The 14,240-nt window shown below is 48.1% G+C and overlaps 1 protein-coding gene across 1 annotated transcript in view; it reads left to right on the top strand.

Annotated features, from left to right (window-relative positions):
• Nucleotides 1-14,240, top strand: part of LOC111727943 (histone deacetylase 4-like) — a 183,976-nt gene that overhangs the window by 82,075 nt on the left and 87,661 nt on the right. Inside the window, exon 2 of the mRNA XM_023518248.1 lies at nt 9,720-9,791. Coding sequence (XP_023374016.1) covers nt 9,720-9,791 — 72 coding nt within the window. The remainder of the gene's footprint in view (nt 1-9,719; nt 9,792-14,240) is intronic.

Here is a 14,240-nt window from a genome sequence, read left to right as displayed (position 1 = left end):
CAGGAGACACAGCATTTTCCCTTAAATACGTCAGTATGTGTTTCTGACAGATAATATCCAGTGTTGCTCTCAACAAATGACTCCATTGTCACTGTGTGTGCCCAGCTGTGTTCACTGGGTACTGGGCATCGAAGCAATGCCTGAACAAACATTTGTCCAGTTCAGAACCCTGCTTGGGCCTGGCTGGCTTGTCTGAAGCGTACCTCTCCTGGCCATGAAGGAGCTGGGGCCGCGTCCCAGGGATTTTCTCTTTCTGGACTTTTGGGCACTGGTAGCCTCTACCTCCCTGTAATAGTCTCCGCAAACCTCACTCTGCAAAGTGTTAGCTGGAACTAGATGTAGTTCTAAGGGGAGAGACAGCAGGGACACGTCATAGGTCATCCTTAACCTTTAAAATGTATTCCTGATTACTCTGAAGGAAAAAGCATTGTTAGAGAAATATTAATTTTCCATTTATTCATTTCCATTTGTTTTCTCTAGTAAATGCCCATAAACTATGTTGGATGCTCCTGAGGAAGTCACAGCACTTAATCATGAAAGTTTAATTCTTACGGGCAGACGCAAGCATTCTTAGAGAACTTTGGTAGTTTTCAGTACCCCGTGTGCTGAGAAAAAGCAAAACATAATGGGTCTGGACACTTTACTGTTAGCAGCACCTACATGGGGGTTCTGTTGGGGGAGGGGCACAGATTTACTGTGGGTCCAGGGTAGTGCCAGGGTGAAGGCTGAAAAATGGATGGAGGACAGGGCAAGGTGGGCCCGGAGCTGTGGGGCTACTCCAGCAGGTGGAGCAGGATATGCAAATGTGGCTGGCAGGCCTGTGGTACCTCTCTGGAGTCCAGTCCGGTGAAGGACGTGGGGGAATGTGAGTGCTTGGCTGACCCAATAGGTCACTGCTATCCCTGAGCCCCTTTGTGGATTGACTAAACAAGAGCACCAGAGTACTGGTTGCATGGGCAGGTATAGGAAGCAGCCACTAAATCCAAACCAGCACCACAGTGATTCCACCTGACATACACACTGTGTGGGAGGGTCTGTGCCCAGCTGTGCACCCACTACACCTCAGAGATGGGGGTTCTCGGAGGCGGGTGAGTGAGCCTGGGTGTGCATCCTCCCTACAGACACCTGCTCCTATGGATAGTCCAGTGGCTGTCTTCCCTGTGGCCAGGCCTCCCGGCAGAAAGAGTTATGCTTCCATCCCTGTAGGCAGAAAAACAAGTGTCCTCACCAGACAAGAGAACCTAGTGATTGCTTTGTTCTTGCTGTAAAGGCAGACGGGCTTTTTAAACTTTTCTCTCTCACCTGGTTTGTTCGACACATGCAAGTGTACGTGGGGACTCTGCCTTCTGAGGACATGCAGGCACACTCTCTAGAGCATGAGCCCTCGCACAGGGCTTGGCACAGCTTGGTGCCCTGACCTCCTGGGAGACCCAGTTCCTCTTAGAGCAGCATTGGGCTCAGATTTAAAAGCTCGCTCTGCCCTGTCCGAGGCCACCTCCACCCTCACTGGCAGGGCAGGATCAGTGCTCTTTGCCTGCACAGAAGCTCCCTCCCCTCCAACCTACTCCTCAAGGACCTGGGTGTTGGTGAGGGTGAGCCCCATTTCCTTTCACTTTTTCTAGCAAGTTCTCTATTAGCATTGAGCTCACAACAGATACAAAGGAGGGGAGTGGCAGGCAGGAGAGCCAGGACACCATTGTTCTTGTTGCCAGAGGACATACTGCTTGCTGGTATATGGCAGCCCCTAGACACACAGTGACTGCTGACATAGACTTCCAGGTAGGTATACAGTTGTCCCTGCTTCAGAGATGCACAGGCGAGTCTGAGAACCACAGCCACAAGCCCAGGGCTGGGCTCAGGTGAGAGATAGTGTGTGTCCAGGTGTCCAAGGCCCTTCTCACTCCTCCCTTCCTGTCTCTCCTGGCCTACCCCTGCACCTGCAATTTGGCTTCTGCTGTCTCTTGGGGGCCAGATTCCCGGCTGCCCTCTACCCTGGGGTGTCCCCTGCTGTGTCCTCCTGTGAGCCAGTGTGCTCATATTAACTCATAGAAGGCAGTGGGGAAGGAAAACTTGTGACCGCATACAGTGACATTCTTCCAAAGGACATGGTGTGGAAAGGCAGTAAGAAAGGCACCTTTACCATGGAGAAACCTGGCAGCCACCGCCTCAGCACAACAGGCCACGTAGATGGCACACGCCCATGAAGGGAGGGGTGTGATGGGATGAGGTGAGAAGGGCACGTCACCTCTGTGGTCTTCCTCCCAAGAACACCAGCTGCTGCTAATCATGATAAAAGCCTTGGACAAAGCCCAGTAAGGGACCCTGGGACGTGCCCAGCCAGGACTGCTCAAAGCTGTCAGGTCCTTAGAAGCAAGGAAGGTATGAGACGCTGTGTCAGCCAGGAGAAGCCTGTGGAGGCGTGAGGACTAAATGATGTGGGGTCTGAGATGGGGTCCTGGGACAGAAAAGGGACATTGGGGAAACTGAGGAAATCACAGTCAAGTGTGGCTTCCTTGAGCGGCTACATTGGATGGGGATGTTAGCAGGTGTAGGGCATTCAGGGTGAGGGCCCTGTGCTGTTTCTAACTTTTCTGTAAACCCACAACTGTTCTGAATGTTTAAAATGGTGCAAATAGACAGGAAGATGAGCTACAGTGGGGGCCATGGGGCCATGGCTGATGTCTGTATGGTGACAGGTGCACGGCTCGCCTGTCTCCACATCCTGGCAGACACATCTTATAGCTGAATTTTCCACTTCTTATGTTTCTGACAGAACCTTGAAGTGTGGTGCTGAGGTCTCCAACATTTTAGAACTGAAGGTGGTAGGGTCCCATGCTGCCTCTGCTCCTTCAGACCTGAGTGACTGTTGTTCTTTTCCTGTCCCCCCAAACAGCTGAGCCTGGCCACGTTCGTGTAGCAGAAACACAGAGCTGGTTTGACGCAAGAAAAGAAATTTTGCCATATTACCAGATGGAAGGGGAAATTATTTAGTAATATGAATTGATGCAAAAAGGTTTAATAAAAGTAAGCAAGCGTGTGTAATTTAAACATACACCTGACAGTCTCAGAGTGGAAGAGAACGTCTTTAACCTGAGAGTTACCTGTCTGAAGCCTACTGCCAGTGTCAGTCCTCCTGGGTAAATGCTGACAACACTCCTGGTGACATCAGCAACAGGCTGAATCCTCCTTCCTCGCTGTTTCTCTTCAGTGATGTCCTGCAGTCCCTGCAGAAGAAATAAAAGGAGGGTGTCTGGAAAGGCAAACAAAACTGTCACTGTTCCTAGGTGATGTGATTCTGTGTGCAGAAAATACAAAATAATTGTAGACAAATTATTGGAATGTATATTCCAGGATGTAGAACAATATATAAAAATCAACTGTATATCCAGACACCAGTAAACAGAAATTGAAATCTAAATAAAATATGACATATTTGGTAACAAGTCTAAGGATATTCAAGACCCCTATATTGAGAAAGTTCTGGAACTTTACTGAGGGAAACTAAATGAGGAAATATTCCGTGTTCATGGATCAGGCCCTATAGAGTTGAGATTCTCTTCTCCTCAGGGGTATATATAGTTTCTGTTTTTCTTTTTCTTTTTTGTGGAACTCGACAAGCTAATTTTAAAATTTATGTGGCAGAGGGTGGCGCCCCCATATACTGAGGGTGGCTGGTTTGAACCCAGCCCCAGCCAAACTGCAACAACAAAAAAAAAACAGCTGGGCATTGTGGCGGGCGCCTATACTCCCAGCTACTTGGGAGGCCGAGGCAGGAGAATCGCTTAAGCCCAGGAGTTGGAGGTTGCTGTGAGCTGTGACACAGTGGCACTCTACTGAGGGCGACAAAGTGAGACTCTGTCTCAAAAAAAAAAAAAAAAAAATTATGTGGCAGAATAAAGGAATAATTTTGCCCAAGATGATTCTGAGGAAGAAAGTAGAGCTTTTTATTTTCCCAGGTATTAAGAATTACTGTAAAATGATGATGTTCAAGATTGTAAAATTGTTGGCACATGTGTAAGTAAACAAGTTGGCCAAAGAGTCCAAGAGACCAAGATTTGGTTTAGAACTAATGAAAGATGGGACTTATTCATAATGGTGAGGGGACACTTGACTGTTCTCATAGAAAAACAAAAACAATAAAACCAAAAAACCCCTAACTTATACCATCCACAAAAATCAGGACCAGATAGATTAGAGATGTACATATAAAATGGAAACCCAGGAAACTTCTAGATGACAGTATGTTAACAGACCAGTGCAAGCTCCAGGTAGATGAGAATTTCTTGAAACTGACACAAAATCATAAGCACTAGAGGAATAACCTGATGAACATGGCCTTTGAGGTGGTGTCTGCAACGTGGAACTGACAGGGTAGTAGTAAGAATTTCTTAAGAATTCCTCTGGCTCTGTAAGAAAAAGATAACTCAGTTGAGAAAAAAAGTTGATGAAAAGTTTGAATCCAAAGTAGGCAGTTACAATGTAAGAAGATGGTGGGGGCCGTTAGTCCTCTGAGAAGGACTGGGTGACTTAGGAGGAGGAGACTGTGCCTGGGTGAGCAGGTGCACAGCCCCGGTTCCTCCCACTTCCTTATCAGCTGCACCTGTGCGCAGGTCTCCCCATGCTGTCTTTACAGGCCTAAGAAACATAATATCTGGTGCAGCAGTAAATGCTGCTTTAACCACAGGTATCAGAGCAGGGCTTGGGCCTTTCTTATGTACCTGCTAAAGTACTTTTGTCTTGTCCTATTAAGTGAGAGTTGTTGTAGAAATACCCAGCTGGTTAACTGTGCCATGGTCTGGATCCTGTGTTCTTTGGGGAGGAGGGCTGGGGGTGGGGGGGTTGTGCCTCAGTTGTCCCTGGGAGGGAATGGTCACAGCAAGGTCTCATAGTGGCTGGACTCTTTGGGTGCTGGCCAGGCTGTCTCACACCTGCCTGATGCCCCGACCACACAGAGCAGTGAGGAGGGCAGGGCTGCGCTGGCCTTGATCTTCCTCCTTCCCTCACTGCCACCCTCCTTCTTGTCCCTCCCTTCCCCCGCTCCGGGATGTTCTCTTATCTTTTCTCCTCCTCCTCTTACCTCTCTCTTTTTTAGTCTGGATTAGAGCAAATTCCTAGGAGTCTGGAGTTTAGCTTTTGTGATTTGAATCCCTAGGGGGAAGGTGTCTTCATGAGCAAGTAACCATTTGCCCAGGTTCAGTTTCAGACTGGAGCTGGTCCAGCTGAGACAGTGCTGCTTCCAGGTCGCCCTCCCTGCATGGTTCTGGGCAATCTGCATAGCACCTCAGGGCCCTTCCCCAAACCCAGGGTCTGGTTAGGCCAGGTGGATTGCAGGTTATGTTCCTCTGGCTCCAGAAGACCAAGATTCTGTCTAGAAACACCCTCTATGTCCATCACAGGTGGATCTGAAAAGCCAGTACACTCTGCCTTTAGCCCTGCTCCTCCAGGAGGACACTTAATTCTAACAAACCCTGTTGCAAGCTGCTTCTTGTAAGCTGCATCTTGTTAACATACTGTCATCTGGAAGTTTTCTGGCTTTCCATTTTATATGTACATCTCTAATCTACCTGGTCCTGCATCTTAAGAAATTCTTACTATTACCCTATCAGTTCCATGTTGCATGGCATCCCTCTGCCGTGTCCTTGGGACGGTGGTGCAGCCAGCTATAGCTGACCCTGTAGGCGCTTGAAGTTCACGGGGCCCCATTCTGTGGTCATAAGAACACCGAGGTGCCTATGCTCCCACAGCCTCCACTCCAGCTGGGTGCCTTCTCCCCTGGCTCCCTGAGCCAATTAAAATGCCACTGCAGGATACATAGTACTTTCATCCTGTCCAGTGGGGCATAAAAAATAGATTCCCAAGCAATGGCAGATACAGAACCTGCTTGCAGCCCATGGGTGATGAGGGGGTGTCATTCTGACTCTGTCTTGATTATTTTCTTGCTTATAAATGTTAGGTTTTTACCACTGTTATCTCTTCATTCTCAGAAATTCCAACACAGAGACAGGAGAATGTAAAAACTGCACTTTTCCTAAATAATTTCACTGTGATTCACTCCAGACTGTGATATCTGAAAGCATAGCTCTCAGCAGCTGCCCTGTGTGCCTTCACGGCTGTGGCCACACCTCCCACCTGCCTGGCCTGCCAAGTGCCGCTGCCCTGCTGCAGGTGGCTCTGAAGCCAGCTCTGCCAGCCCTGTCACCCTGCTCCTTAAAGTGCCGTCCCACGGTGTCTCCTGCTCTGTTCAGGACTTGTCCAGCCTCACGTCTGAAGTGTGTTAGGTGTGCAGTTTTGTCGGTTGCAGCTGGGTTCAGCCCCGCTTTGGTTGCCACACCACAGTGGTAACCCTCTCTCCCTCTCTGCCTTCACGTGACTGCACACACCTCCAGCCACAGTCCCCACCGGGAGCTCTTGGGTAGAGTCAGGTGGATTCTTCAGAGCTAGGATTTAAGCCTCCAGAGGCCCTGAGGCTCAGGCCTGGGCCTTTATCCCAGTGATACCCAGGGCTGTGTCACGGGCTGTGGCACCAGCTGACAAGAGGACTCGGAACTGTCGCTGTGAGGGATGGGTCTGGTCTGACGTCAGATCCTCAGCCCCCTGCCCCCACTTTTCCCTGAAGCTCTGTTTCCTGTCAGAAAACAGTCATTCCACACTGCCCTCCTTGGGGCTGCCCACAGGTAGTGTCACTGTGCCCCCTCCCCTATCAAAACACCTTGTAGTTTCTGGCTTCTCATTGCACCTACTGCCTTGCTGCCGTCTCTCCATGGCAGGGACCAGGAGCTGTGCTTCCCTGAGGGTCCATTGCTGAGGGCAGCAGAGACGGGTTTAGTGCCGCTTCTGCGCTACAGGTCACAACTGTCCGGCCATGACATCAAAGCTGCTGGCGTCCCTCCCAGGTAGCTGTGTAATAAGGGGACCCTGCTGTTTGCACTGAGCGTCATACTCCTCCTTTCCTTGAGAGGCAGATTGCTCATTACTGACATGCTGAGTCACAGCAGCATCCGCTTCAGATGCATCTACCATTCTACAAAGCTATGGGAATGGCAGGGCTTGGGGTTTGCACTGGTGGGTTATTATGATGCCGGCTGGACCCAGAGTCATGTAGGCAGAGAGGGAACATGTCTGGGCTCTATCCTGGTTCCTGGGCATGAAGTTCTTAAACTCCTGGGAATCTCTTGAGTGTTTGCTGATGGGGCCCCTTAGATGGGGCTCCCAGATAGCTGTCACATGGGGCTGGTCACCAGGAAGACCTAGACATTGGAGGGCTGGATCTGCTGGCCTCTGGGCAACATGGTGGGGACTGGAGATTGGGCTGTTAAAGCACATAGCTGGTGACCATGTGTCCATCCTGGGGGATGAGGTATGCCCGGCGATATTGGGACCCTGACAACCTTGCCTCCTCCACCTTCATATGGCCATTCATTGGTACCTTTTATAATAAGCCCATGAACATGAGTAAAGTGTTTTTCTGAGTTCTGTGGGCTGTCCTGTCAAATTAATAGAGCCAGGGGGGTAGTCATGGAAACCAGTGATTTGTAGCTATTCAGTCAGAAGTGCAGAGGGCTCCAGACGCGTGTCCACTGCAGGGGCAGCTTTTGAGATAGAGCCCTGAGCTGCGGGTTCTGTGCCGACCCAGGGAGGTTCAGGATGGACATGTCTGGTTCAAGGGTAGGCTTATATATGGAGCCCACCATGCTCTCAGCAGATAGCAGGGTCTGTTGGTGGTCAGCCAGTGTACACACACTGTTGCTGTCCTTCTGAGAGCAGGTGGGACATAGCCAGGCTGAGTGCCCAGACCCTATATGGATGAAGCCAAACTCAGCTGAGCTGCATGTAGATTTCAAGACAGGGCAATGGCACACTGTGCTCTGGGTTGATTAGATTGAAACTGGATGTGTCCCCCTCCTGCCATGCAGCCAGAGTGACGTGTTTCCGTGTGTCACCTGTGCATGTGGCCTGGGGGAATGAGACTTTTAAGGGCTGGGGCAGACTCAGGAGCCACCCTAAACTCAAAAAATTAAGTCTTCCTGTGAGCTGAGAAATCAGTCACTACGTCCCCACCTTGGGGCCAGTTTCTCTACTCCTTGGTTCCGAGCTTTCTAGCTCCAGGTGCTTGCTGGGTGGACACCTGAGTGCAGCATCCTCCCCAGCAGGCCTGGCTGGTGGCCTCAGACCAGGTGCAGAGCACTGGCAGGTGGTCTGCCCAGCACCGCACCACTGACCCCTTCCTACTGGAAAACCACAGCTATGCTGGGAATTTCAAATGCATCGTTTAGTGTTTCTGAAATCACAGCAGGGTTTCTAAAAATACTTAATATACTTTTTGAACTTTAAATTTATTTTTCAACAGAATAAATGTACTTAAAAAGTACTTTTTACCACTATCTCGAGGTCTCTTTCTGAGTAGCAATCAAGGTTCTTAGGAGACGAGGCTTTATTTCACAAGCATCAGCCAATTCCCAGGATGGAATTGTATGAATAGTGAGATGATTATCTAGGCCTGGTGGTAGCTTCCAAGGTATCACTGTATGTAGCCTGCACATCCTCCTCCTCCTGGGTCAGCTCACCCTCAGACATACCTGGTATCTCTCTGCTTGAGATCTGGACACCTTAGAGTTAGGGGCAGGGTGGGGGGACCCAGGCTTCCCAGCTGGGGCTCTCTGAACTGCCCAAGAGCTCAGGGGCCATGCTTGTCTCCTCCCTGCTAGCATCATCTAGCACCTAGGGCCATGGCTTTTGTCCTTGTGTTTTGAACCTCAGCTATGCTAGGTGTTATCCATTCTGGCAAAAGCAGGTTTTCCTCCAGTCTGCTGACCTGGCGGTGGGAGTGTATGTCCTGTGCAGACCAGTAAGGAAGCTGACCTTCCTGGGCCAGCTGTAATGATATGCATGTCGTTGCAAGGCACTTTACACCACTTGTCAAAAGAAGCTAATTTTAAAAGAAAAATGTGATTCCTGGAAATCTTGCCAGAGTTTTTGTTCTTTTCTATCTAGGAAAATACAGGAAATCTAGGGCCATCTAAATCCAGCCTGTGCCATGTTTACGTGGCGGATGGGTCCTGGGCTTGTCTCTGCAGACCTGAATACATGGAAGCAGCTGCTGAACTCGGTCTAATAGTGGGTTCAGAAGAAGGGTCCGGGGGTGGCCCCTGTGGCTCAAAGGAGTAGGGCACCGGCCCCATTTACTGGAGGTGGAAGGTTCAAACCTGGGCCCAGCCAAAACTGCAAAAAAAAAAAAAAGGGTTCTGTGAGTCGTAAACCCTCAGAAGCTTCTCCCCAAGCGCATTGGGCCTAAGCCGCCTGCTGCCCCCTTGCACTTCTCTGGGCTTCCAGCCCCTCAGGATCGGGATGAGGAAGAGGAGCGCCTTTGTTTTTATTGTCTAAATGCTTGTGGTCTGCAGAAAAACTTGTCTCTGATAAACACAATTAGGTATAATGCGGTTGCTACACAGAAGTAAACCCAAATTGCTAAGCCTTTTGCTCTCAGGCCAGAAATTTGTGTTTGCCATATCTCACTTGGGGACTGTTTTATTTTCAAAAGGTCTTTTATTTTCTTTGGCAAACACAAATAGTCCATGATAGATGTAAACTGTCCTCCTTTACCACTGGGAAAGACATGCCTTCTCTGGCTAGAGAAGAGCTGCTGCTCACAGTCTCAGTGTAAAGCGGTATGGCTGAAATGCTCACTGTCTCTAAAGCCTATTGCCCTCTCTGTTCTTCAGATGGACTCTCTGGCCGAGACCAGCCAGTGGAGCTGCTGAATCCTGCCCGCGTGAACCACATGTCCAGCACGGGTAAGTTAATTCTCCTGCCCCATCCCCTCCTTGCTAGACCAAGCGCAGGGCTGTTTTCAGGGTTTGCTTTGTTGGCGGAGCATGGGGAGATGCTTTCTCCTTTCGAAATGAAGCTGGCATTGGCTTAGTGCTGTTTATGGTAGAGAAATGCTGATCCTTTTTCTCTTAGGCTCTCAGGGTGTGCTCTTCCCAGAGGCAGGTGAGCACAGGCTGGGTCTGTGGGAAGGTCTGAACTTGAGCTGGAACTCGGCCAGGCTGGGCTGGGCCTGGGCTAGGAGTGGAAGTCCTGCATGGTGGGTGGCCAGGCTGCTGGCCAGCAACACCACCATGGGCAGATCTCCCTGTCCTAGCCCTTGAAAACTGTTTTTTGTTTTGTTTTTGTTTTTTTTCTTTTCTTTTCTCTTTTTTTCCGTAAAGCATCTCTTTCTGTGTAGACTCTTCTAGGGTTTAAACCCTAGCGTGGGCACCATTCTTTATAGCCACTTGCCTTAACGAGAATAAAGCCCAAACCCCCTGAAGCCCTGGGGCTCAGTGACTGTCCCCATTCCACATGTGTTTGGTGGGCAGCATTGCTGGGCCCTTGCTACCTGCCACCGCTGTGTCCTGAAAGCTTGGGTCTCTGGTCTTCGCTCTGCTGCAGCCTCCTGGACAGCCAGGCTTGCTTGCTCTGGTCCCGCTGGTTCTGACCTCCATGGGATTCCACTGGGCCTAACCATTGCTCTTGAAAAGAAGTTGAAGCAAGAGCTTGAAGTCAGGTTGAACATTTTCAAGAAGAGATCTCTTTCTTTGCCTAGTGATTCTTCAGGGTTGGCCAGGGGTCTTTTTGTGGTTTTTCCCCAAACACAAAAGTTCCAGTGGAGTCTTTGCAGCGATCCTAGCAGGTACTTTGTGTCCCTGGGGCATGGTGCTGTAGCCTCTGTAGGGACGCTCAGGGTAGCTCTTCCCTGTCTTCTGTCACCTCTACTGTACCTCTACTCCTACCAAGGGTGAATCTATGTTTTGACCCTAGGACACTTGAGTCTGGTGTGGGGGGAAGAGCTTTAAAGTCCATCTGGAGGTGCTCGGGTTCTAGGTTGTGCCTCAGTGGGAACAGTTTTGATTGTCACTCTCTCGAGTTCACTTTGCCAGTGTTCTTACTGTTCAGACATTGAGTTCCATGTAGTTTGGACCTGTGCTTGCCTAGGTGTGGATGGTGTTAAGAGTTTTCAGACAGCTGGGTGGGCTGTGCAGAGATGGGAGGCAGCACAGCTTCCCAGTGAACCAGAAGAGGTGACCTTCAAGTTGACAGTCTGGCTTGGGAAGTGCGTCCTACGTGTCCAGACCTGAGATGAGACTGTGGCTTAGTGTGGGGACAGACCGAGGACTCAGTGTGGCATAGTGCAGACTGGGACCTGCCCTGCTGTCCACTGACCGTGACTCAGGCATGATGATGATGCCTCTGCAAGTTCTACAAAGACCAAGGACAGGTCAGCTTTTTAGTAGTTTCTCAAGTATTGTCTCAGCATCCCCTTGACAGTGCCAGGTCTAGTCCAGGCCGGCTCCTATGGTCCGTTACCCTTATTCCCCTCCTTTGGGCTGAACCACCCAGCTTGGGAGATGGCATGTTGGGAAGTGTGCCCCATAAAATTGACACTTGTCATTTACCTTCCTGGGGACCAGATTCCCAGTGGTCAGAGTCACAGACTGGCTCTGTGTTCCTTGTTGTCCCTACAGATCTAACCGGCACTGGTGGTCAGAGTGTTTGTGGGGGACTTTAAACCGGTGTAGACGCAGTGTCAGGGGGACACTCTGCCTGGCCCCCGCTGCTGCAGGCAGAGCCAGGATGCTCACTGGTGTGGTGTGTGCATGATGCCTGACGTTAAGCACTCCTTAGACAACTCTAAGCTGAAGGGCATTGTTTATAAACTCCATTTTGATCATTTCAGCTCACTGTAAGATACTACGAAAAAATACTAATCTCAGGCTAGGTGATAATTTGGAAATTTCTACGACATGTCTGTTAAACTACATTTTTATGATACAGAGGTAGAAGCATTCTTAGGTGTATTTTTATGCCAGTACCACTTTGCTGTTGTATATTTACTAATGCCTGGATTTAGTCTTAAGTATTCTTTTGACAATTGAAGGTATTAAAACAAACTTTTATATATATGCACACACACACACACACACACACACACACACGTTAATCATCAGGAATTTCTTCCACACTCTCTATGGGTACATGTTCCCTTTGAACACTTGTGCTTTTACTGTGAATGGGAAGATGCCCAGATCTCCCCCCCGCCCCACACACCTGCTGACTTCTCTTCCTTGTTGCGACTGGCGGCACATTCAACACAATTGTTTGGGGGGGGCGTTGCTTATGATTCTTTTTCAATACACTTAGTCCTTATAAATTCTCATTTCAAATAAAAAAGCATTATTCATATTGTTTATATTATGCCGTCTTGAATCGAGACATTAACTCAAGCAAACACACCACTTTTGTTGGAAAAATCCACCCATGAGTCTCCTTTATCTGAGGTGCTTGGCATCAGGGGTGTTTGGGATTTCAGATCTCTTTGGATTTGGGGATATTTGTACTGTCCTGACCAGCTCAGCACACTAAATCTGAAAGCCCAAAATCAGAAATGCCCCAGTGAGCAATTCCTTTGATCATCATGCTCAAAACATTTGGGATTTGGACTATTTTAGATTTAGAATGCTCAACCAGTACCAGAGGAGAAACAGGCCAAAATTCTGCTTGTTTTGGACTGTTGATTTCTTCCGCTTCCCTCTTAACTAAGGTGACCAGATGTCCTGCTTTTGGTGGGACAGTACCGATTTTTAACGATTTGTCCTGCATCCGGCTACGTTTTTAAAAAGTCCCGATTTTTGGAAAGAATGCATGACAAGCTAGGGAACGGTGGGAGAACGGGAAGGGAATAGACAGTTTTCAGCTACCATGTGGCTATTTTGCCAGGATATGAGTTTTATATTATTTTTGTTAATTTTATAATGTTAAACTTTAATAATAATAAATCATTGTTGAGAACTGATTATTGAGAACTGCTTATCAAAGTTCACATTGTTGATCAGTTGTTAGAATTCAACCACCATTGTTTAGACTTAATGAACAATGACATTTTTGGCATTGGCAATGCCGAAAACATTTTGTAACTGTCTCTCAGATGATACATGTCGTACTGCGTGCTAGTGCTAGTTATAGTTAAACAAGTGATATCGACAAATCAGCTATTCAGATAATTTAGGCAAGTAATTTATTTATTTATTTCATGAATTTTCCAGACAGTGCTTGTATTATTTATATTTTATAGTGGTGGCAAAAAGTCTAGCACCGGCCTTGAAAGTGACACGACTTATGAGGCATCATTATTAAAAAAATATATTGATAAGGAAAAGGTTAAATCTTGGGCATCAGCAAAAATCACAATAGAGAATAAATGGTTAGAAATATTTCATCATTTTGAAACAAACCATGTTCCATACCAGAATGCACTAAAAATTGTGGGATACGCATTGTCCTCACCAGGAACTAATGCTGAGACTGAATGCGTTTTTTCTATGGTAAATAAAGTGTGGACATCAGAAAAATCACAATTAAGTGTTGAGACTTTGAAAGCCAATTTATGTGTGAAATATAATTTAACAAATTCTTATGAAAAATTTCATGACCTTTTAAACAATGACAGCAATCTACTAAAAAAAATTCACTCAAATGAGAAATATGCCAAAGAAAAAATAATACTATATGTAATTTTTTAATGTATTATATTTGTAAATTGTACTTATGTTAAAATTAATAAAATATAGTACAATACTATTTTTGCATTCTATGAAAATTTTTGTTGCTCCATAGAGACCAAATTTTTAATTAAGAACCCCACCCCCACCCCCCAGTCAATGGTGTCCTGCTTTACCAATGTTAAAATCTGGTTACTTTACTCTTAACCATCCACGTGTGAACAAAACTTGCCTTTTTTCTATACTTTCCTTTCTGTTCCTTGTTTCTGACAGAGTACACATAATATTTGCCTGCCACCAAGATAGAACAGGTAGTATTTTGATATTATTCTGTATCAACATGGTAATTCACTTCTGTGAATACACAGAACGTTACACGTACAGGCAGTCTGCAGCCTTTTCTCAAGAAGCAGAGGGGCTGCTCTTGGATGAGGCCTTGACCAAAAAGGCCCAGCCTGGGCGTAAACATGGCAGGGGGCCGGGTGGGGCCAGGGTGGGTGTGGGGGACCGGCCTGGGCGTAGACATGACAGGGGGCCGGGTGGGACCAGGGTGAAAGTGGGGGACCAGCCTGGGCGTAGACATGGCAGGGGGCTGGGTGGGACCAGGGTGAGAGTGGGGGGCCAGCCTGGGTGTAGACATGGCAGGGGGCTGGGTGGGACCAGGGTGAGAGTGGGGGACTGGCCTGGGCATAGACATGGCAG

The sequence above is a fragment of the Otolemur garnettii genome, unplaced genomic scaffold, assembly GCF_000181295.1.
Source record: "Otolemur garnettii isolate 467f Iridium unplaced genomic scaffold, OtoGar3 scaffold00133, whole genome shotgun sequence".
In the NCBI taxonomy this organism is placed as follows: domain Eukaryota; kingdom Metazoa; phylum Chordata; class Mammalia; order Primates; family Galagidae; genus Otolemur; species Otolemur garnettii.
Note: the sequence above shows the minus strand (reverse complement) of the source record. Positions and strands in the feature narration are given on the sequence as shown.